Source organism: Phallusia mammillata, chromosome 5 (genome assembly GCF_965637545.1).
Source record: "Phallusia mammillata chromosome 5, kaPhaMamm4.hap1.1, whole genome shotgun sequence".
In the NCBI taxonomy this organism is placed as follows: Eukaryota; Metazoa; Chordata; class Ascidiacea; order Phlebobranchia; family Ascidiidae; genus Phallusia; species Phallusia mammillata.
The window spans coordinates 14259575-14282910 of record NC_137256.1 but is presented as its reverse complement, the minus strand read 5'-3'; the positions used below and the strand labels follow the sequence as shown (position 1 = coordinate 14282910).

The following is a 23336-nucleotide window of genomic DNA, read 5'->3' as shown; positions in this document are numbered from 1 at the left end:
TTTCACCTCGTAGAGCAACATTTGTGGTCTCAAACAGTATGTCTTTTTATTTCTTTCGTAACGTTTTTTTCCTCCCAGTTGGGAACCACTGCCACAAACCCAAATTGCTGAGTCAGCACCATAAACGCCTATGCCACCTACCAGAAATTCCCAGACCGGGCGCTAGCCAAATTCCAGTGTTAGTAGCTCTACCAGGGGCGGCTCGTGCGAGGGGGCTGCGGAGCTGCAGCACCCCCTAGATATTTTTACTTAATATGCCTACCACAATATTACACATAACTTTCATTATATTCTTTTTTATTCGTTAGCAGTATATATAATAAGTATAATTTCCACCTTTATCGGCATTTTTTTCCTTTAAAAAAATTATTGCATTAATATGTTATCTATGGTGGTGTTTGTTTAATTTTTTAAATTTTTCAAATTGGCGTAATAATTTTCGAAAAGCATACCTGATTTCGAGGCAAAAATACAACCAAAATAATAAGAATGCGTGTCTATGGCAGTGCTCTTCAACCTTTTTGGGCTTGGTGAACCTTCAAAGTTGTTGTGACGAACTCATGCACCCTGTTTACTTAAAAAGGTTAACTGAGATAAAAGCGACATAAAAAATCATTATGCTTATCATCATGTCAATCAAACCGAGCGGAGCTCGCAAAAATTGCTTGAATTGCTACCAATACTCCAAGCATATGTTCGCGAAATATTAATGGTTCAATAAAAGTTTGTGATGCACCCTTGTATACCCCTTCGCACTGGTGCACCCTATGCATATTTTGGTGCACCGTGCACACCGGTTGGAGAGCACTGGTCTATGGGTCGCGAGAAACCACAAAACAAAATTTTGGAAAGTATTTGGGTCGCGTCAAAATAAGGTTGGGAACCACTGTTTTTAGGCACTAGGTGCGGCCCTCGATGTCAAAATACTATTTAGGATGTTGATAATACACACTGCACCAGGCACAAAAAACTAGACAGAAACGTATTTTTTACCTTTATTCCACATTACTATTTGATTGGTTCTAGGGCAGCTGTTTTCAACCTAGAGCCAAGTGGTTGCGTACTGGTACACAAAGCGATTTCCGTAGGTCTGCCAAGAGACCCAGGATCTACAATCTTACTTGTGTTGTAAAAGAACAATTGTTTGCGCATAATCGAATGTCTTAAACTCGGCTGTGATGCCACAAGCTGCTCGTAGATTAATATTGGTAAACAAGCGAGTTTCTACATTAATAAAATCCCGAATGTTGTAGTGAGGGTGGAAATGTAGTGAGGAATTTTATTTAGCTTGGACCGTAGGTTCAATAGCACATCGACCAGTCTGTAAGTCAAAAAGTTTGAACACACTGTCCTTGGCCTGGCAAATAGTCTGTGCGGCCTAAACGAGTGTCGATAAACCGTTTGGCGACCTTCACAAACAAAAAGGTTCCCCACCCCAGAGCTAGATAGTTGAAAATGATTGGTAGATTTTTTTTGGTCTACCACTTTTTTATTTTAGATGTACGTAACCGCTAATGAATGTGCTTGCTCTTGGAACCCACCAAAAACTCTTTAAGGGACTCTATGACAGTAGTTCGGCCTATCAGGCAACAACATTTTTCTGAATTTAAAAAAAAACAAAGGAAATCATCGCATCGAAGGAAATGTAATCAGATTTTTCACCAGTCTGAGTGGCTCGCTAACTGAAGGCCAAACCCAGGCTGGTTCGAACCCCACTGAATTTTTCATTCGAAAAACAGGTCGTGTTGGTATGGCAGTGGGTCACGTGTTTTTTGAGACAGTTCAACAACACAACATGGCACACGGGTCACAATATCAAGAAAAATAGTTTACACAACAAGATAATTGAGTTGAGTTGCAATTGCATTGCAATTTTACTGTAGTTATGTAGGTTTCGTGGGTTTGACCATCCGTCGTTACCAACCACTAAACCAGTTATCTTTTGACGGAAGTGGACAGAAGGACATTGCTGGAATAAAAACCAGTTGACCCGATGTAAATTTTGTAGTGATTGCTAATTTTTCCTACCTGCGTTCCTCGACTGTTCATGTTTCTAAGCAATGCTGATCCCAGCTATTCATCTAGGTCTTACAAGCAGGGAGTCGAACCGCTTGTCATACGGGTTCAGGTTCGGTTCGGGTTCGCTTCGTTTTGTTTTAAAGGGTTCGGGTTCGGGTTCGGTTCCGGTTTTTAAAAATGGATATTTTCGGGTTCGGGTTTTGTTCCGGTTTGGGCAAATTATCCGGTCCGAACCGGTTTGCGTTTTTTAAACCGGTTTAAATTTCCATTCGTTCCAATTTAATTCTAACCATCATCTACCTGGCCTTATCAAACTCCTAAAGAATTTTGACCGTGCACTGTTAATTTTTGACACGCCCTATAAGTGCTCTCTCGTGTATTCTTCAGTGCGCTGTTTTGCAAAATATAAAACATACTGCATTTTTTACTGGTTCGGTTCCGGTTCGGGTCCAACGCAAAACAAAATATGGGGTTCAAGTTCAACTCCGGTTCGGGTTTTTAGAAAATCGTAATTAGCGGTTCGGGTTCGGTTCGGGTTTAATGAAATTAACCGGTTCGCGGGTTCGGGTTCAGTTCCGGTTCGACTCCCTGCTTACAAGGTTGCCAAAATGAATTCGAGTTCGTCAGCACCAACACACAAATTCCCAAGTGATGAAATTTTTGCTCGTGAAGACACCGCGTGTTTGTATTTTGTCTCGTGCAGCACCGTGCAATAGGTAAGCCACGTATCCCATTTGTTCTTTTAAAAGCGGCTGTTAGTTCGAAGTAGTTATGATGTGACAGATTGGAAAGTGCTGTTTTTACAAAGTGTTACTATGGAGGGCACCTTAATTTTGTCCCCATTATGGTAGCGGTAGCATTCTTGCATAAATAGTCATAAAATGTGTCACTGTCAGTCTGTCACCAAACCTATTAACCTACACCTACAGTGACTTTATTTGTAAAAGGATAGGATAGGAATTCGATGCGGCGTCTTTTTAGAAAACTAATTAATTCCTAACAAACTAATTATACCAGATTGGAAAGAATGGTCCTGTACAAGTAAACAAAGAGATTTTCAATGAACCTGCCCAGGTTGCTTATTCTGCAATATTTCTTAATTGTTATCATTGGGTTTTAAACTTTTTAAAAGTTTGCGCTTGGGTATAAAAAATGAGCTGTGTAATTAAACTTGCCAGGTAGTAATGCAACTGTCTTCTGTTAACAGTCAGTAGTAGTCACAAAGTTACCACTCCAGATTGGAAAGAATGGGCTGCAATATTTTGGATTTCCCCTTGTAATCCACGCAAATTTAGGCTTTTTACGTGTAATCCGCGCAAAAAAATGTTGTCCGCGCAACTTAGCACAGCTTTCGGAGGTAACTTTAATAAACTTTCTTTAATAAATTACTTTAATAAATTAAAAATTAAATAAACTTTAATAAATTTTAGTTGCACAATGAAGTTCTATGTCGTCACAAGCCTTATTTCGCGAACAATCCACGTAAATCAGTCAAGCACATCAAAACTTACCGATCGTCACGCTTGAAATAACATTTCTATTTCGCTAACGTTGTTGTTGAAAGTACATTTATCTGTATTTTTAGGACGTAGTTTAAATATCAAGTGACTGTCGGCTATGCAAGTTACATAAAATAATGTTTTCTGTTTGACAAATAATTAAAAACAGTTCAGAGCAGTTTGGCAATCACAAACTATCCCCCCCCCATAAAACAAATCAGCAAAATGTTTGAATCGTTATGAAAATGAAAAATTGTAGAATCTAGCAGAACAGCTGCGTGCGCATTAGAGCAAAACTGGAGATTCGTCGTGTTTTATTTAGTTGTTCTTTTTGTCGGCTGGATAGTCTTGCAGGCGTTACTTACAAATTGTGTTAATCGTTTAATCTGCCTGTCAATCAAAAGTCTATCAATCCACGCAAAAAATTGTAACTCCGCGCAATTATTTTAAAGGAAAAAATATCCTCCTCGCAAAAATAAAACTTTCCAATCTGGTTACCACTTACCACCCACTAAGATTAACTGTGGTCTGTGACATCACAAAAGGATGATATTGGCATATTGCAGAAGTTAATTATGATAATGTAATTACCCCCTTAAATGTCAAATTAGATCATTGGTGGTAATTACCCACAGATTAAAAAACACTGGTGGTCTAACATCCAGAGTTTGGTTGATGCAATTTTTTACCAACCAATAATAAAACATTAACATTAATTATGTCGTAAATGTAAAATGTGGGACCTCAAATTGTAACTAATACAAACCCAAATACTCAACATTGTTTGGTTGAAACATTTGCTTTTCTTAGATTCGCGAGAAATAACTAAATGAGTGAGATTTCTCGTGAGAATGTGTGTCACATTTTGAAAACAAAAAGTAAATGAGACACCTCAAACTATGGTTATTTTCTGTATATGCTTCCTACTAGGGTTCCTCTATTTCTTGACTTTTTCGTTTCTCGAGAAACGAGAAATTAAAAATCCATTTCTTGAGAATCTCAAAATTTGTATTTAAGCAAATTTTCTAACAAAAACAAACAAAAAAATTTCCGATTGTACATTTTTTCGCTTCTAGTAGTGATCGTAAGTAGTGATTCGCTATCAAACGAGCAAAAAACAAAGCGACTGTTATAGATCTAATGCAACCAGGTGTGACTACTGCCTGGGAAAGGTGAAAGTTTGCCCAGTCCGCTCTAGAGGCGAGTTGAAACGAAAAATACACATAATAAGAGGATCTACTTTTTGTAAATTTTTCTTCAAGACTCGATTTTTTCGATATTTCTCGAGAAGGAACTCTACTTCCTACATTTGTTTCATGTTTTTTCCAGTTTGTTAGTGATGCGCTAAAAGTGCATCCTCATTGGGACCAGACGAAAAAGTGTACCATCTGAAAGTTTAATTTTGTTAAAAAATCTGCTAAAAAACTTGAGACGCTTTAGTTTCTTGAGAAATGAATTTTTAATTCAGGAGGAATCGTACTGCAAATAAGGATTTTAATTTACCATTTAGTTTTTTTTAAATTGGATTCCATATTATATTAGCCAATACTGTTATCATCTGGCAGGCAGTGAAAATTTCCAGAGCACATGTTTTTGTAGGCAGGAAATTACTGATTAACTCGATTTGTCTTCCTGTGTAAATGTGTAACATCTGGAAAAGCAGTGCCTTGAATAGTAATTATGGGTCCCCTTCCCTGAAGGGGACACATATTGTTTTTGTCCGTATTTTTTTTTTCTTTTTTTCTTTCTAACGCAGATTTGTTCCCACATTTTGGTCAAGAAAGAATGGTTCAAACTTTTTCAAATTTACACACATTATAGATATTGGTCTAAAGATGGTCCATGTGAATTTTGACCCCGTTTGATCCCTTGGTTCACCCACAGGCCCCCGAAACGTAAAATTTTTAACGCTGGTTTGTAATGCTCATGTGGTAAAGAAAAAGTGCTTCAAATTTATTCAAATTTGGACATATGTTACTTATTAATCCAAATTTGATCCTCCAGAAGTTTAACCCCGAATCACCCAGCGATTCACCCACAGGCCCCCGAAACGTACAATTTTTAACACTGGTTTGGTAAAGAAGGAGTGCTTCAAATTTATTCAAATTTGGACATATGTTAGTTATTAATCTGAACTTGATCCTCTAGAAGTTTGACCCCGAATTACCCAGCGGTTCACCCACAGGCCCCCGAAACGTAAATGTGTCTAACGCTCGTTTGGTCAAGAAAGACACTGTAGGCAAGTACCAAGAGAGTAACTCACTGGTTTACAATAGCGGGAGGGCTCAGCTTGACGTCGGACAGACGTTTTACGAGACGTCGTTTCACACTGTTCAGAACTTTCTTTCGTCATAAGGTAGCGTTTTTTTATGACAATCTATTTAGGAGTCAATGCTCAAGGCATGTAAAAATTACGCTTAACGGTATTGTTGAACACTCAGGACGGCGTGCTATTGAAAACGGTGTCAAAAGGTCAAACAGTCGTTTGGCGTGTGCACCCTGAGAGGTTACTACAGGTCAATGGTACTCGTTTTGGGAAACAAAGTTAACTGAAAAACAATTTGTTATGTATACACTTGTAGCAAATTGCTTTTTAATTTAAAGTGTCTGTAACACAACTGTTACAGCTTTCTAAAAAAATTGTGTTCAAAACCCGACCTTGGACGACAATATCTGGGTCAAAGCAAGAGATTAAATTAAAGTATTTATTACGTTTTTTTAATGTTTTTGTAATTATACGACAATAATAGTGCAAAAAGAATACGAACAATTTTTTTATTGTTGGTTTAATGCTTTCTAAAAATTTGTCCTTAAGATTCAAAAAATCACCGCAACATTTGTTTACTGTAAATCCGCACAAACACGCGTGTGGAGACCCATTTGTTTTTGTGTACAAAAACAATCATACGTGTAGATCAAATGATGTGTATAGTAAATTGGTAAATATCATATAGAATATATAAAATGGAAGTATATATATCAGAAAGCCACTCTTCTAGTTCACTGTTGTTTATGCCAAACTTCCTATTTTTATAGTTATCCAGTTCTGAATAGTTATCTTACCACCCTTAAAGTAATAATAGTAATATACAAATGTGTTGAATAATAATGGATTCTATTTGTTTCTTACAGATTTGCCAATCGAAGTAATAAAAATGAGCTCTGAAACATTAACTGCCGGAGGTCAAAGTGATGACACAACCGATATAGTTAACGAAACATTAAATTTAGTCAATGAAACATTTAAAGCAACCCCTCAAGGTCAAGCAGTTGCTTACTCCAGCCTGGTGTTAATGGCTGTTGTTCCAATCATGTTTGGCTCTTACCGATCTGTGAAATACCTTGAAGAACAGCAGGTATACAATGAAAGATTTGTAGTTAAAAAACAAGTAACCAACAAAAATATTTTGAATGTAATCAATGCCACTGTTTAGAGCGAAAAAGTGCCACTGCAAAGCATGTTCTTATGTAAGTCTTAAATTTCAGGTATCTGGTGAGAAGCCTGAAACGATTACAAAAAAGGATGCAATGAAATTTCCTATTATTGCCAGTGGGATGCTACTAAGCATATATGCATTTTTCAAGGTACTTTGATTGTGTAAATTTGACTCAGAAAAGTTTTTGGATGCTTCTGCTATTGTCTTCATGTAAAGCACCTCATATGTCTGTACTTAGAGGAATGGTTTATTACTTTCCTAAAAACCAATGTTACTTTCAAATACAAAATTACATGTTTATTATGTAATTTAATGATATTTGCCATGATTAAGTATTTTATTTGTGTTTTTGTTCATACATAAAAGTGTGGTATATCTGTTCCTAACTAACTTTAATGCAAATAAGAGTTCAATATTTGATTAACAGTGATAAATTTTGGTAGGTGTTTTCTCAGCAGTATATTGACATTGCCATTGGCGTGTACTTCTTTGTTTTGGGAGTGTTTGCTATGGCTCACATAGCTGGGTAAGTGAAAATCAGTTTTTAATGTTGTTGATGTTGTTTACACTTTAAAAGAACATATATTTTTGTGGCAATTACAGTGGTTGTGCTCAACACAAACAACTCATTAAAATAGTGTAAATTGTAAAGTGTTGTTTTACTGCTACTGAGATATATACATTTTAGCTTGAAGTGTGACCCAAAATTTTGAATGTTTGTTACTGTAATGTGATTGAAATAAGTTGCAGTGTGGGGGCCCATTTTGGCATCTTGTTCGAGTAGTGGTTCGTCACATATATATTTGGCATAATGAGGTTTTGATTATTCTAAATCAGGGGTGCCCAACCTTTTTTGACTCAAGGCCGACTTTTGAGGTAGTCAAACTCTCGAGATCTACCCTTCCAGTACAAATTAGCAAAGACATGGCGAGTACCAGAACAAAGTAACAATTACTACTGCAACTATTACTTTTGTAACTCAACAAAGCGCCTACTTATGAACTTATTAACAAATTCTTATGATTAATTCACACAATAAAGTCATCTATGTACAGCAATGCGTTACAAAGCAACTATTTTAAATAATTTCTGCAACCGTCGCGATCGACTTGAGATCAGTCCGAGATTGACCAGTCAATCGCGATCGATGTGTTGGGCACCCCTGTTCTAAATGAAACTTTTCATTTTGTAGATTTTGTGTAGTAGTTGTACCAACTATTTATGGGTCCCCTTCCCTGAAGGGGACACATATTGTTTTTGTCTATATATATATTTTTTTTTTTTTCTTTCTAACGTGGATTTGTTCCCACGTTTTGGTCAAGAAAGAATGGTTCAAACTTTTTCAAATTTACACACATTACAGATATTGATCTAAAGATGGTCCATGTGAATTTTGACCCCGTTTGATCCCTCGGTTCACCCACAGCCCCCCAAAACGTGATTTTTTTAACGCAGATTTGTTCCCACGTTTTGATCAAGAAAGAATGGTTCAACCCTTTTATATTTACACACATTATAGATATTGGTCTAAAGATGGTCCATCTGAATTTTGACCCCATTTGATCCCTTAGTTCACCCACAGCCCCCCAAAACGTGATTTTTTTAACGCAGATTTGTTCCCACGTTTTGATCAAGAAAGAATGGTTCAACCCTTTTATATTTACACACATTATAGATATTGGTCAAAAGATGGTCCATGTGAATTTTGATCCCGTTTGACCCCTCGGTTCACCCACAGCCCCCCAAAACGTTTAATTTTTAAAACGGCTATACTTGCTAAAGCAGATGTTTCTGGAGTTTCATACGTTTTGATTGGTACATTGCAGCCTATTTTAAACTATTTTGTAACTTGAAGTTGTATATATCCATTTTCACCCCTTTACCCCCAAATATTTGTTTGTTTGTTCACATGTTATTGAGGCCAGAAATACAGGACTTAGTGCACAGCTGACGCTCAGTGCACAGCTGACGCAATGGGAGTGATTAACGATAGTGGCACATGGAAAAAATGCCTCTGCTTCACCCATGAATGCAGTCGTCACTTGACCATTTTCTCATTGGTTGGAATTAAGATGATACGGTGTTAGTGATATTGCGCTGTAAACGTTAACGCTGCGGGGTCACGGCAGGGACAGGCGATGCGTATGACGTCATGACCGTATTTGCCTGTCGCTCAGTGCACAGCTGACGCAATGGGAGTGATTGACCATAGTGGCGCATAGAAAAAAATGCCTCTGCTTCACGCATGAACGCAGTCGTTACGTGACCATTTTCTCAGTCAGATAGAAGTCTCAACCCTCAAGAGAGTAATTCACTTGTTTACGATTAAGGCGGGTGAATGCAGCGGGAGTGCTCAGCTTGACGTCCGGACCGACGTTTTATGAGGCAGTCGTGTCGGTGATTAAAAATCAGCTGTTTTTGCGCAGCTATGCTATGTCTTTTTAATAAGTTATCAAGCACATTTTAAGTTTTGGAAAATTGTGTTTAAAAACTGACCTTGAACGACAATATCAAGGTCAAAGCATGAGAATAAATTGAAAGTATTTTTCCTGTTCCTATTTACTGTTTTTTTTGTAATTATATGACAATAATGATGCAAAAACAATACGGACAAAACTTTTTGGATTAAGGCTAAAGTTGGTTAAGCTTGTCCTTAAGAATCTAAAAATAACCAGGATGTTTGTTTACCATAAATCCGCACAAACGCGCGTGTGGGGACCCATTCGTTTTTGCTTGCAAAAACAATCATATGTGTAGATCAAATGATGTGTATAGTAAATTGGTAAATATCTAACAGTGATTGTGTCCTATTTTTACTGTTACCAAATCGCATATGCATATGTGTGGGGACCCATTAGATTATGCTTGCATAAACAATTATGTTATAAAGTGCCAGGAAAAAGATAGGGACCCAATGAAATGTAGGTGCCAAATATATATCCATTATAAATATAGTAAATGGAATATGTGATACATCATTAAAAATGATGTAGTATATATAACTCGGCAATATATAGGAAAACCACTATTCTAGTTAATTATGGGTCCCCTTCCCTGAAGGGGACACATATTGATTTTACTCAAAATGTTTTTGTTTTTTTTCTGTTTTTTTCTTCTACCCAAAGTTTGTCCGACTCGTTTTTCCATCAAATCCTTGATGGATTTGGATGAAATTTACACAGATGGTAGATGTAGTTATGTAGATGTGCATCCCACTTTGTTTTTGATGATAACCCCAGTATTTACCCCGCTAGCCCGCTAAAATGGGTATTTTTTCCCCGAAGTTTGTCTGACTCGTTTTTCCATCAAATGTTTGATGGATTTGACTGAAATTTACACAGATGGTAGATATAGTTATGTAGATGTGCATCCCACTTTGTTTTTGTTGATAACCCCAGTATTTACCCCGCTAGCCCCCTAAAATGGGTGTTTTTACCCAAAGTTTGTCCAACTCGTTTTTCCATCAAATGTTTGATGGATTTGGCTGAAATTTACACATATATATGGTAGATATATTCATGTAGATGTGCATCCCACTTTGTTTTTGTTGATAACCCCAGTATTTACCCCGCTAGCCCCCTAAAATGGGTGTTTTTACCCAAAGTTTGTCCAACTCGTTTTTCCATCAAATGTTTGATGGATTTGGCTGAAATTTACACAGATGGTAGATATATTCATGTAGATGTGCATCCCACTTTGTTTTTGTTGATAACCCCAGTATTTACCCCGCTAGCCCCCTAAAATGGGTGAGTTTTTAAACAGTGTCAAAATTGGCTGAAATTTGGATTTCTTGTATGGTATGCCATTTATAGGTGTCGATTGTTGTGTTCAACCCTGTAGTCCTAACATTTACCCCACAAGCCCCTAAAGTGTAAAACGTATTTGTATGTTACTGGGCACCACAAACGAAAGATTTCTGTTGCTCAATAGTGTTACAAGGGCAACCAGTTGTATGTTGCTCGTTGGTGGGTTGCTTGGTGGACGTTTTTGCGCCATGGCAGTTAGGGGCTTGTTAACAGCCCTATGATGTCAGAAACATTAACAGTTGTTGCTTAAAACACCTCTAGTAGTCGAAATTTTAAACATTGGCGGATTGGGCTGAAATTTTGCAGTACTATTGATTGAGTCATTGTGGTTTTTATATATTTCTAAGTTTGTGTGTCGAACCCAATTAGTTACCCTACTAGCCCCCTAAAATGGGTCAGTTTTTTAAAACGTTAAATAGGACTTCAAACAATATCTGGGGTGAATCTAATTTTATAGTTTGTATTCTACATAGTATTATTATTATTTAAGCCCAGTGCTGATCACTGTGTTTTACCTTACCACACCCGACTTTCTCATGGTTATCTCTTGAATTGCATTATTTTCAACTTTGCATGTGTGGGGACCCATGAGTTTTTGCCTGCAGAAACGACTAAGGTTATAAAAGACAATGGCTAATATGGGACCCAATACAAAATAAGCATAGGAAATATATTAATGTTTTAAAATAGGTTATAGTGTAAATGCAACAACAAAATGTGCTAAGCCACCCTTCTAGTTTTGGGGAGGTTATCATTCATTAATTTGCTTTGTTCAGCCCAAAACTCATTCCACCCTTTTTGCAATGAGGTAAATAAGTTGTCCAATATTTTTGAACAAATAATATTGAATAACATAATGTTGTGGTGCATTGATTGCTGTGTTTGACCATTTCGCTCCAGTTTGTACCTATTCAAAAAACATAATTACCATGTATAGACTTGTATAGACTACCATGTAAAAGTATAAAATGTCGTTTCAGGCCCTTTTTTAAACAGTTGATTCCTGAAGCATTTCCAAATTGTCCATATCACTTGCATCTCACCGAAGGGGATGGTGAATCCCGATGTGGTTAGTACATGATGTAGTTGTTAACTTTACAGCTTTTATTCACCACTGGCCTTAATTGTGTATTATTGCATAATCGCATCTATATTACGCGTTGCCATTTTTAAACAAATTTCCAGGGAACACTTGGATTAGTGGTCCAGTCTGTGTTTAAACAAACGCTGCCACTTTTAACTTAAACAGTTTATTTGTCCATTGGTATTTTGCAGAACTCTATGACTACATATGCTATCACTACATCAATGTTGTAACCTTGAATTAGTATTTGTTATTTTGTTGAAATTCTGTTGGCTTAGTATATATTGCAAACAATTTTCTGACCCCGGCCCCTAAAGATGTTTAGGAACAAACCATAAGTTGCAAAATACATTGAAGCTTTGCACGAGCATACTTATTTAGTGACCTATTTACAGATTTAATGGATTGGTCGTTTGACAGAAAAGATTTGGTAACCATTGCAATTTGTGCTGTTATTGCAGGATGGTATGGTTTACAAAAGGTATGACAGTAAACTGATTGACATGCAATTTCTTTTTGTCATTATTTAGGCTAGCGTCATTGAGCAAAACATTTGCAATAGATGTAATAGATTATACTAAACAGCAGTATAATAGAGATTCCATGCAAATTTATAGTGTTGGGTCGAGGACATTTTCCAAGTTATATTCAATACTTTATTGCTATTATACAGCATTGGATAGCCAACAATCTTATTGGACTTGCATTTGCAATGAATGGGGTGGAGCTTCTGCAGTTGAATAGTATTGCAACTGGATGCATATTACTTGGCGGTATGAATGAAGAACACATGTTTGTGTCTGCTTTTGTAAACACTATTTTTATAATTATGTAGTTTAAATTGAAACAAATATTTCAAAATAGATAAATAACTTTGAACCTGCCAAGTTTTTGTGCACTCATCGAACATATGATTTTTTTATATTTAGGACTTTTCTTCTATGATGTGTTTTGGGTGTTTGGAACGAACGTGATGATCACTGTGGCAAAGAATTTTAATGCACCAATAAAAGGTGAGATTTTGCAAAGCCTATGCAATAAAAACACTAATGTTTTATGTTAACACTTTTTTGTTTTTAGTCGTCTTTCCACAAGATTTCATTGAGCAGGGAATATTTGGAAAGCATTTTGCCATGCTTGGACTAGGGGACATTGTTATCCCTGGTAATATGATATTACTTTACCTTAGTTAATTAATTTTTGACTAATGCCAATTTGTTTTGTAGGAATTTTCATTGCATTGTTACTGAGATTTGATACAAGGTAATATTGTTGAATTTAACAATTTTTCAATGTTCCGGAATGACAATCTATTGTTTAGCCTCAAAAGAAATGAAAAGACTTATTTCTATTCTGGCTTTGTTGCCTATTTTCTTGGTCTTGTTGCTACCATTGTAGTGATGGTGGTATTTAAACATCCTCAGCCAGCTTTGTTGTACCTTGTGCCAGCCTGCTTGGGTGTACCTTTGGCTGTTGCCTATTTGAAAGGAGACTGGGAAACAATGTTCAAGTAAGTAAATTCTTGTGACAAAATTGCCCAAAATATGGAAATCTGAATGTAATCTGTGATATTAAAACAGGTACACTGATGAAAAAAACTGGGAAACAGGCACTGAAGATAAAAGTGAAAAAAAGAAAGAGTAAACAATTTTCACTGTATGTGTTGCAGCAGTGGAAGCTTGCGGTTTTATTTCTTTTGGGGCCATGCATTTTGGGGTTATGAGAAATCCAGAGTTTTTTATTTCTTTAGTGCAATGTTTATGTAATTGAGAAAAGAATAATTTGTGTTAAGAAAATATTCTGGTGGAAGTGCACTTGGAAAATACACAATTTACAAAAAGTGTCATTTCTCCATTTACAAAAAACAAAAAAATTGCACAGAGACAGAAAACTAAATCAAAAAGGCAACATTATTTGCCGCAGTACCAACAATAAAACAATAAAAGTATTAAATAACATATTTTACACAGTGGTTGCAGACTCAACATTAAGGTGAATAGTAGGATCTTTATCCGTTAATGTTTCATCACTGTAATGGGAGAATAAGTCTTCATTTATTTCCACATTGTTGTCCTGAAGCAACTGGCGTAACACTTTAATTTCTAAAGAAACAAGCAGAATTGTTTTGCTTTCCTACTGTTCTTTTATTAAACTTTATTGGTTTGCTATACATTATATGGGATTAAAAATACTTTTAAAGACAAGGAAAATTTACCAACCCAAAAGCACCTGTCAAATACCATTTCCTAAACTTGCATTTTTTATTAAAGGGGCTGTTGGTCAATCAATTTTGATTTTTTTTTAAGTAAGTCATCATTCTGGCCAGTAAGGTTCATTTAATAGGAAACTTACTTACATGGATAAAAGATCAGTCATTCATTATCATAGGTTACAAAGTTTATTTAAAAAAAACAAAGAAATATAGTTTACCATTTGCTTGTTTTTCATTTTTTGAAGTTGCGTCATCAAGGGATTTTTCAATAGCAGCAACTTTTTCTTTCATAGTATGCACTCGCTCATCTGCTTTTGTTTTAACAGTCACTATAATTCCTGAAGCAAAACGGTGACAGTTATATGCCATTCCCTAAAATAGGAAAACAAATGCTTACCATTGACAATCCTAAACACTCTCCAGAGACGCAGAATAACCAACAGACCAAGTGCAGCCAAAGCCTCACTATTTTCAAAAAATACAAGAGCAATATCAACAGCAAATGATATTATAACAACCACAGCATCAAGAACTTCTATTTTGTGTCGAATAAAATGGCGATGGTCTGCATAAATCTACACAATACAAGTAAACATAGAAAGGTGAATTTTTGCCATGCTCTTATACCACATACACTAAAAAAACAAAACACAAACTAGTGCATATTAACTACATTAGTTATGCGTCTTGACTGATTCTGCCTGCAGAAACATATGTTAAGTCAACTGCAGACAGTGCATGCAAAAACAAATCAGTTCTCTTACACAAATTAAACTAGAATAGTGGTGTTTCTACATACTGCCAGTTTATATATACTACATTATATTTAACGATGTATCACATATACCATTTACTATATTTATAATGGATATATATTTGGCACCTACATTTCATTGGGTCCCTATCTTTTTCCGGGCACTTCATAACATAATTGTTTCTGCAAGCATAATCTAATGGGTCCCTCCCACACATGTGCATATGCGATTTGGTAACAGTTAAAATAGGGCACAATCATTGTTAAACTGGAATAGTGGTTTTCCTATATATTCCATTTTACAAAAAATGTGATATATTTTTGCACCATTCATTATAATTGTAAGGAATATATATTTGATGGATACATTCAGTATGGTACCAATATTTTTGTAGCCTGTTATAACATAATTGTTTTTGCAAGCAAAAACCAATGGGTCCCCACACACACATATAATTTGAACAGGATGAATGGCGCATGCATATGCTAGGTAGAATTTGAATCGCACAGATGACATTTGTCGTATTAAAAAAGTTGTGTAGGAGATTTTTACAAATCAACAACTCATTTCATCAAATGTTATATAGGGGCAACATTTTTTTCCTGTGGCTGGGATCAATGCAAAGCTCCAGACAAAAGAGGTTAGCGTCGATTTTTCACGGTTTTCATCGTGCAAATGTTAGCCTGTCGTTAACCGCCATAAGACGCAAAACTGCGTGATACAATAATTGCATAACTAACGTTTTCAAATGATCTACAAACATATCTTAATTGCACAGTGCAAAAAGACTGCCTGATAGCAGGTCCAGTTATGCGCGAGGCCGAGATATTCGCTTTTCAGTGGGCAGGTTTGCGCTTTTCGCGCCCAACTGGGCTTTTTTCGACATGGAGTTGCGCGTTGTTTATACGAGGCAGAAAAAGGATGAGTCCAACTATTTAAACTTTTAACAAAGTTTCAACATTTTTTTTTAATAGCCATTTGTTTGTTAAATTATGATTTTTAATCCGCACATAGCGTTCCCTGGCGCCAAGTTTCTACATACCAACAGTACGATTGCTTAGTTGGGCTTTTTATGTCCAAAATCTGTTTTGAAACAGTTTTATTAAAGCTTTCAGTTTGAGAAGTCACGTTACACAGGTGTAACAAATCGTGCTGCGTTGTCGCCCTGCGTTTCGAAATACGAATAAGTTAACCTACAGCAGTGGTTCTTAAACTTTTTTTTTTGCAAAGCCCCTGGAAAAGTTTTCTGGACTTGCGACGCACCAGCAAATAAAAGTTAATGAGGAAACTTATTATTAAAGTTATGTTTATTGATACAACAACAAAAAGCCACGAAACGCAATAATTCTGCGACGCCCTTGGAAAACTGAAACGACGCACCAGGGCGTCGCGACGCACAGTTTGAGAACTACCGACCTACAGTAACGTATACAGCGCAATATAACTAACATCGTAACATCTTAATTTCAACCAAGGAGAAAATGGTCGACTGCGTTAATGCGTGAAGCAGAGGCATTTTTTTCCATACGCCACTATCGTCAATCACTTCCATTGCGTCAGCTGTGCACTGAGCGAGCACAAATTTTACAAAAGACAGCATGTAAAAACATATTCCGGCTGTAAGAGTAATTACTAAGCCGATTGCACTGAAATTTTTAACAGCCAACAAGGAGCACCCTATCCACAGCTGTTTAAAATTTCAGCAGGTTAAGTCTTGTATTTCTGATCTCATTAACATGTACAGAAACAAACAATTAAACACAAATTTTCCTAGAAAGCCTTAACTGTTGTTTTAGACACTATAAATTAAAAAGTCGTTTGCTACACAGGTATACATCACAACTTGTTTTTCACTTAACTTTGTTTCGCAAAAACAATCGTTTAATCACCTTTTGACACCGTTTTTAACACCATGCAGTCCTTAGTGTTCAACAAAACCGTTTTGCCTAATTTATACATGACTTAAGTATTAATTCTTGAATTGATTTGTGAAAAAAAAAGAAGCTACGTTATGACGAAAAATTCTATGTTGTAATGCCTACAAGTTGAACTTTAGTGACCCGTAGTTATGCGGCGGCCAAGCTGACAACGAGAATTTAAAGACCATATATCGCGGCTTTCGAAAAAGTTAAGTTTACACCTTTATGTTGCTTGACATATACCAGGGGCGGGCAACTTCTCCAGTCGGCGGGCCTGATATGGGAAAATGAAGTACTTGGCGGGCCGGATTCCTGAATCGATACATTAATCGCGTATTTATCCAGTGATTTAAAACGGATTTTTGACCACCTAAACCAGGGGTGGGGAACCTTTTTGTTTATGAAAGCTACCTAACGGTTTATCGACACTCGTTTAGGCCGCATAGACTATTTCCCAGGCCAAGGGCAGTGATGTTCAAACTTTTTGACTTACAGAATGGTGCTATTTCCTCGTAGTTTGTAGGACTTACGGTCCCAGCTAATTAAAATTCCTCACTACATTTTCATCTTCACTACAACATTCAGGATTTATTTAACCTAGAAATTGCTGAACCTGGAGTTTTTGGTAGTCCTAACTATGGAAATCGCTTTATGTACCACTATGGGACCACATGGGTCTTGTTTGAAAACCGCTGCACTGGAACTAATCAAAAAATAATCTGCAATCAATTCAAAAATACGTTTCTGTCTATTTTTTTCAGCGCCTGGTGCAGTCGGTTATATCAACATCTTAAAAATGTATTTTGCCATCGAAGGCCGCACTTAGTGCCCTGAAAGGCCGCAGGTTCCCCCCACCCCTGCCTGAACTAGGCTATACGTGTGGAAACAAAGAAAACCGTTAAAGTAGGACACACACAAGGTTGGTAGTTATGTCGTAACAATGGACGTATGGTGCAATGGTAACAACGGCGGGAATTTTTTTTGCTATTGGGGAGCGTTACTGTGCGTTACAACTGTAATTTGACGTAGTAAGCAAGTAATGGGGGATTGCGGCAGACTGTGGCCGCGGGCCACATTATCATGTAAGACCGGAAACTGTCCGCGGGCCGCTCAAAATCCCGTCGCGGGCCGGATCCGGCCCGCGGGCCGTATGTTGCCCGCCCCTGACATATACGAAACTGAAACAAGTTTATCGAATTTAAATCACATCGCAGGTGTGAAACCTTCAACAAGGCTGAAAATGCGCATGATAACTTAATAAAACGACACCTCGTTGCTGCACAAAAAACAGCTGATTTTGAAATCGCCCATACGACTGTCTCGTAAAACGTCTGTCCGGGCGTCATGCTGATCACTCCCGCTCTGTCGCCTTAAACGAAAACCCGTGAATTACTCCCTTGGGAATTGGGACTTATATCTGACTGATAATATTATGGGCTGTAAAGGTAACTGGCAAAATTTTAAATACTAAACGAATACCCTGCTCAAACAATTGTTAAAATTTTAGAAAATTTTTGCACCATAGGGCTTGCATTTCTGGCCTTAAACTAAAACCGAATATTTCGGTGTGTAAAGGGTGAAAAAATGGGTGAATCCAATAAAAAGTTACAAAATTCTTTAAAATACCTTACATTGCACCAACCAACAAAGCATGAACTCTCAGATTATGTGTCAGTACAGTCGTTTTAAAAAAAATCGTTTTGGGGGCCTGTGGGTGAACCACTGGGTCGTCCGGGGTCAAACTTTAGGAGGATCAAATTTGTATCAATAACTAACATCTGTAAAAATTTGAAAAAAATTAAAGCACTCTTTGTGGACCAAACACGTTTAATAAACCAGCATAAGACAGAAACGAATATTGTGGGGTTTAGGGTTGAAAATGGGTGAATCATTTTTTAAGGTACAAAATTCTTTAAAATACCTTACATTGCACCAAACAACAAAGCATGAAACTTCTACATTAAGTACTTTGGTCAGTACAGTTGTTTTAAAAATTTCACGTTTTGGGGGGCTGTGGGTGAACCGAGGGATCAAACACGGTCAAAATTCAAATTCACCATCTTTAGACCAATATCTATGATGTGTGTAAATTTGAAAAAGTTTGAACCATTTTTTCTTGACCAAAACGTGGGAACCAATCCGCGTTAGACGGAAAAAAAGAAAAAAAAATATAACCTAGTTATTATAGACCCATAATAACTAAGTTCATAGAAAATACCACATATTATTTCAAAACATACATATGCTTTTTGAAATTTCACATATTTTTAATTGAAACTAGAAGGGTGGCTTAGCACATATTGCCCTTGCATATACACTATAACACATATTTTCTACACTTATTTTATATTGGGTCCCATATCATCCATTGTCTTTTATAACCTTGGTTGTTTCTGCAAGCAAAAACTCATGGGTCCCCCACACATGCAAAGTTGTAAACAATACATTTCAAGAGATAACCATGAGAAAATCGGGTGTTGTAAGGTAAAACACAGTGGTCGGTACTGTGGATAAACTAGAATGGTGGCTTTCTGATACACTTCCATTTTATATATTCTATACGATATTTACCAATTTACTATACATATCATTTGATCTACACATATGGTTGTTTTTGTAAACAAAAACTAATGGGTCCCCACATGCGTGTTTTTGCGGATTTACGGTAAACAAATGTTGCGGTGATTTTTTAATTCTTAAGAACAAATTTTTAGAAAGCATTAACCCAACAATAAAAAAATTTTGTTTGTATTATTTTGCACTATTATTGTCGTATAATTACAAAAACAATAAAAAAGAACGAAACAAATACTTTCAATTTAATCTCTTGCTTTGACCCAGATATTATCGTCCAAGGTCGGGTTTTAAACACAATTTTTTTCTAGAAAGCTGTAACAGTTGTGTTACAGACAATTAAAAAGCGATTTGCTGCAAGTGTATACATAACTTTTCATTTAACTTTGTTTCGCAAAACGAGTTTTTCATTTAACTTTGTTTCGCAAACGAGTACCATTGACCTGTAGTAACCTTTAGGGTGTACACACCAAACGACTGTTTGACCTTTTGACACCGTTTTCAATAGCACGCCGTCCTTGGTGTTCAACAACACCGTTTGACCTAATATATACATGCCTTGAGTATTTGATTAAAAAAAAAAACGCTACGTTATGGCGAAAGAAAGTTCTGAACTGTGTTAGTAATACCTACTAATTGACCTTAAGTAACCCGTGGTCATGCAGCGGCCAACCTGACACTGAGCATTTAAAAAAAACTTTTATCTTGCAAAAAAGTCAAGTTTATTTTTTCATATTTAGTTTGTTTAACAAAGTTTTGCTTGACATATACGAAACCGAAGCACGCTTATTAGGTTTAAATCGCGTCATATGTGTGAAACCTTTGCCAAAACTGAAAATGTGAGTGATAACTTAATAAAACGACATAGCATTGCTGTGCAAAACAGCTGATTTCTAATCACCGAAACGACGTCTCGTAAAACGTCTGTTCAACGTCAAGCTGAGCCCTCCCGCTCTGCCCTATTATTCGTAAACGTACTCTCTTGGGACTTCTGCCTACAGTGTCTTTCTTGACCAAATGAGCGTTAGACAAATTTACGTTTCGGGGGCCTGTGGGTGTGTCGCTGGGTCATTCGGGGTCAAACTTCAGGTGGACCAAGTGCAGATTTATATCTAACATATGTCCAAATTTCAATAAATTTGAAGCACTCTTTCTTCACTAAACGAGCGTTACAAACTAGCGTTAAAAATTTTACGTTTCGGGGGCCTGTGGGTGAACCGCTGGGTAATTTAGGGTCAAACTTCTGGTGGACCAAGTTTGGATTAATATCTAACATATGTCCAAATTTCAATAAATTTGAAGCACGCTTTCTTCACTAAACGAGCGTTACAAACCAGCGTTAAAAATTTTACGTTTCGGGGGCCTGTGGGTGAACCGCTGGGTAATTTGGGGTCAAACTTCAGGTGGACCAAGTTTGGATTAATATCTAACATATGTCCAAATTTGAAGCACTCTTTCTTGACCAAATGCGTCTCACAAACCAGCGTTAGACAGAAAAAAGAAAAAAAAAATACGAACAAAAACAATATGTGTCCCCTTCAGGGAAGGGGACCCATAATAAATATGCTTTATGGAGTACAAACTATTCAAATTCAGTCCATTAATACATTTCAAAGGTTTTTCTATTTCATGGTCTATCTGAGAAAAAAACTGTTAAATAGTGATAAAAGAGGCTAAAACACAACAATCAGCTCCTATAACACAAATCAGCGCGAATTGCACATGACGGTTGGGGGCTAGTGGAGTAAATGATAGAGCTACAGGGTTGAACACAAGAATCAACACCTATAAATGGTGCACTGTACAAGCTGTCCAAATTTCATTTAATTCAGACATAGTTTGAAAAAATGACCCATTTTGGGGGGTGACAAAGTTGAACATAACAAACAACAACTATAATGAGCACACTCTATAAGCTGTCCAAATTTCATCCAATTCGGACAATGTTTAACAAATTCACCCTTTTAGGGGGCTAGAGGGGTAAATATTGGGGCTACAGGGTTAAACACAACATTTGACACCTGAAAATGACAAATTATACAAGCTGTCAAAATTTCCTCTAATTCCGACACCGTTTAAAAAACTCACCCATTTTAGGGGTAACTGATGGGGTTCAACACCCAAAAGCATAAAATATGAAATCACGATGACCCATTCACCAGTCTTCTAAAATTTTACCCAATTCTGACAATGTTTACAATTTTGACCACTAGAGGTGTTATTAGCAACATTCGTCAACGCTTCTGACGTCATAAGGCTGTTAACACCCCTCTGACTGGCATGTGCAAAAACCTCCAGCAAGTAATGCACAAACACATGTACCATATTTACTGGTGCCTTTATTACACTATAGAAATCTTTCGTTTGTGGTGCGCAGCAACATACAAAAACGTTTTACACTTTGGGGTCTAGCGGGGTACATACTGGGGTTATCAAGTCAAATGAAGCAGGGGGCACATCTGCATAACTATATCTACCATCTGTGAAAGTTTCTTCCCAATTCATCAAAGATTTCATGCCAAAAGTGCATGGACAAACTTCACCGAAGAAAAAAGAAAAAACTGAGTGAAATCAAGATGAGTCCCCTTCAGGGAAGGGGACCCATAATTATGTTTAATATGGAGGGTCCTTTACGAAGTCGTCACTGTGTTGGAGTATCTATTGTTTAATTTTCAAAAAAGTAGAAGTATTATTACATACCTTAAGTCCAATTTCAATCATAAATACACTTAAAATTGCAATAGAAAAACCATGAAAAATGCCAGGAATAGGATTCTCTGGAGGAAATGTAATGGCTTTGACATCCACAAGCAACTCAAATATGACAAGAAAACAATCAATTATGACCAACACTATGATAATAATCTGCAATGAAAAGACACATATTCTTGATTTCTATTTTAATAAACGATGAAAAGTGTTCATCTTACATGTACTGGTTTTGAATGCAATATGTGCATAAGTTTCTGTCTTGTGGTCAATTCTTCATGGTCTTCTGGCACTGGTATGTGACTTGGCTCCACAACCACAACTTCACCGTCTTCACCCTTTTGTCGCTCAAACTTCATGTATTGAAACATTCCCAACGATTTCACTTTCCCTTGATTCGGCTTACCTGCTTTTATTAAAAAATAGTGTAGTAGCTACAAAGAAACTCTTAAATCCAAACATGTGGCAATTTAAAATGCTTGTAGCAATCGTTTCCCGAAGTTTTTCTGCCTGCAATCCTTTTGAGACGATTTACAAAAAGTTACAATGAATGCACTGTGCAACACGCACATGCCTATTTATCATTGCACACATGCATTGATAAATTATTTATACTTCCTGTTATTATTTCGTTAACAGGCATTCAGATAAAGCAATAGAAAGATCCTAAAGAATTACTTTTTCTCTTTTACTCACATTGTCAGAGCAGGCAGATTGATAGATTACAATGTAATTATTGACATAATTTGGTAATTGTCACCAATCAATACAAACACTATATATTGCCACATTACAATTGGTGCTATCAGATACATTGTTTGTTGACTTTCATTACAAAAGTTTTGTTTACCTTCTGTTAGCTGTGTTTGAGAATCAGAATTAGGTTTTCCAGACGGATTTTTCAGAGATTCATTTTTATTATTGTTTTTATTTAGGCAATGTTGTTCATAAGCATGATTTGTTAAAAGCAGTGGTTGGTCATTAGATGATTGCTTAGGTTCATGATCATTTGACACATCTTCAATTTCATCAGAATTGTTTTCAGCTAATCTTCTGGTTGATCGTAATTTAATCACAGATGGCAGGGGTTGTGTGCATCTGACACTTGCATAGTTTGGATTAAATATTTGATTGCGTTTGCTTTTCTTGCTTGGTGTACTTTCACCAGAATCATGTTTATCAACTGATTCATCCATTATGAGCAATAAAACAACTTGCACTATTTTTAATACTGGCTGAAATGCAAACAGGAAGTAAATATAATGACATTTATAACATAATTTGTATCCATATAACTTCTCATAAATAATTGAAGCGATTGT

At 36.5% G+C, this 23336-nt stretch overlaps 2 protein-coding genes across 4 annotated transcripts; one reads left to right on the top strand and one right to left on the bottom strand.

Moving 5' to 3' along the window:
* The first annotated feature begins 2976 nt into the window (after window positions 1-2976).
* LOC145227951 (signal peptide peptidase-like) lies at window positions 2977-13686 on the top strand. Of its 2 annotated transcripts, none has more exons than XM_080092913.1 (12): window positions 2977-3093; window positions 6651-6874; window positions 7005-7103; window positions 7399-7481; window positions 11742-11830; window positions 12241-12326; window positions 12519-12618; window positions 12775-12858; window positions 12926-13009; window positions 13072-13108; window positions 13167-13355; window positions 13426-13686. In XM_080092913.1, exons 2-12 carry the CDS (start codon window positions 6674-6676, stop codon window positions 13487-13489), a joined length of 1116 nt encoding a protein of 371 aa, XP_079949039.1. In that variant the 5' UTR covers window positions 2977-3093; window positions 6651-6673; the 3' UTR covers window positions 13490-13686. The 2 variants fall into 2 exon arrangements, with proteins under 2 accessions (XP_079949039.1, XP_079949038.1); XM_080092912.1 differs by lacking the exon at window positions 2977-3093 and adding an exon at window positions 3328-3376.
* LOC145227952 (voltage-gated hydrogen channel 1-like) lies at window positions 13389-23270 on the bottom strand. 2 transcript variants are annotated; one of them, XM_080092914.1, is made up of 6 exons: window positions 22865-23270; window positions 22236-22423; window positions 22006-22170; window positions 14455-14632; window positions 14276-14395; window positions 13389-13947 (listed from the first exon to the last, which is right to left on the bottom strand). In XM_080092914.1, exons 1-6 carry the CDS (start codon window positions 23208-23210, stop codon window positions 13808-13810), a joined length of 1137 nt encoding a protein of 378 aa, XP_079949040.1. In that variant the 5' UTR covers window positions 23211-23270; the 3' UTR covers window positions 13389-13807. The 2 variants fall into 2 exon arrangements, with proteins under 2 accessions (XP_079949040.1, XP_079949041.1); XM_080092915.1 differs by having other exon boundaries at window positions 22236-22420.
* Window positions 23271-23336: the final 66 nt, after the last annotated feature.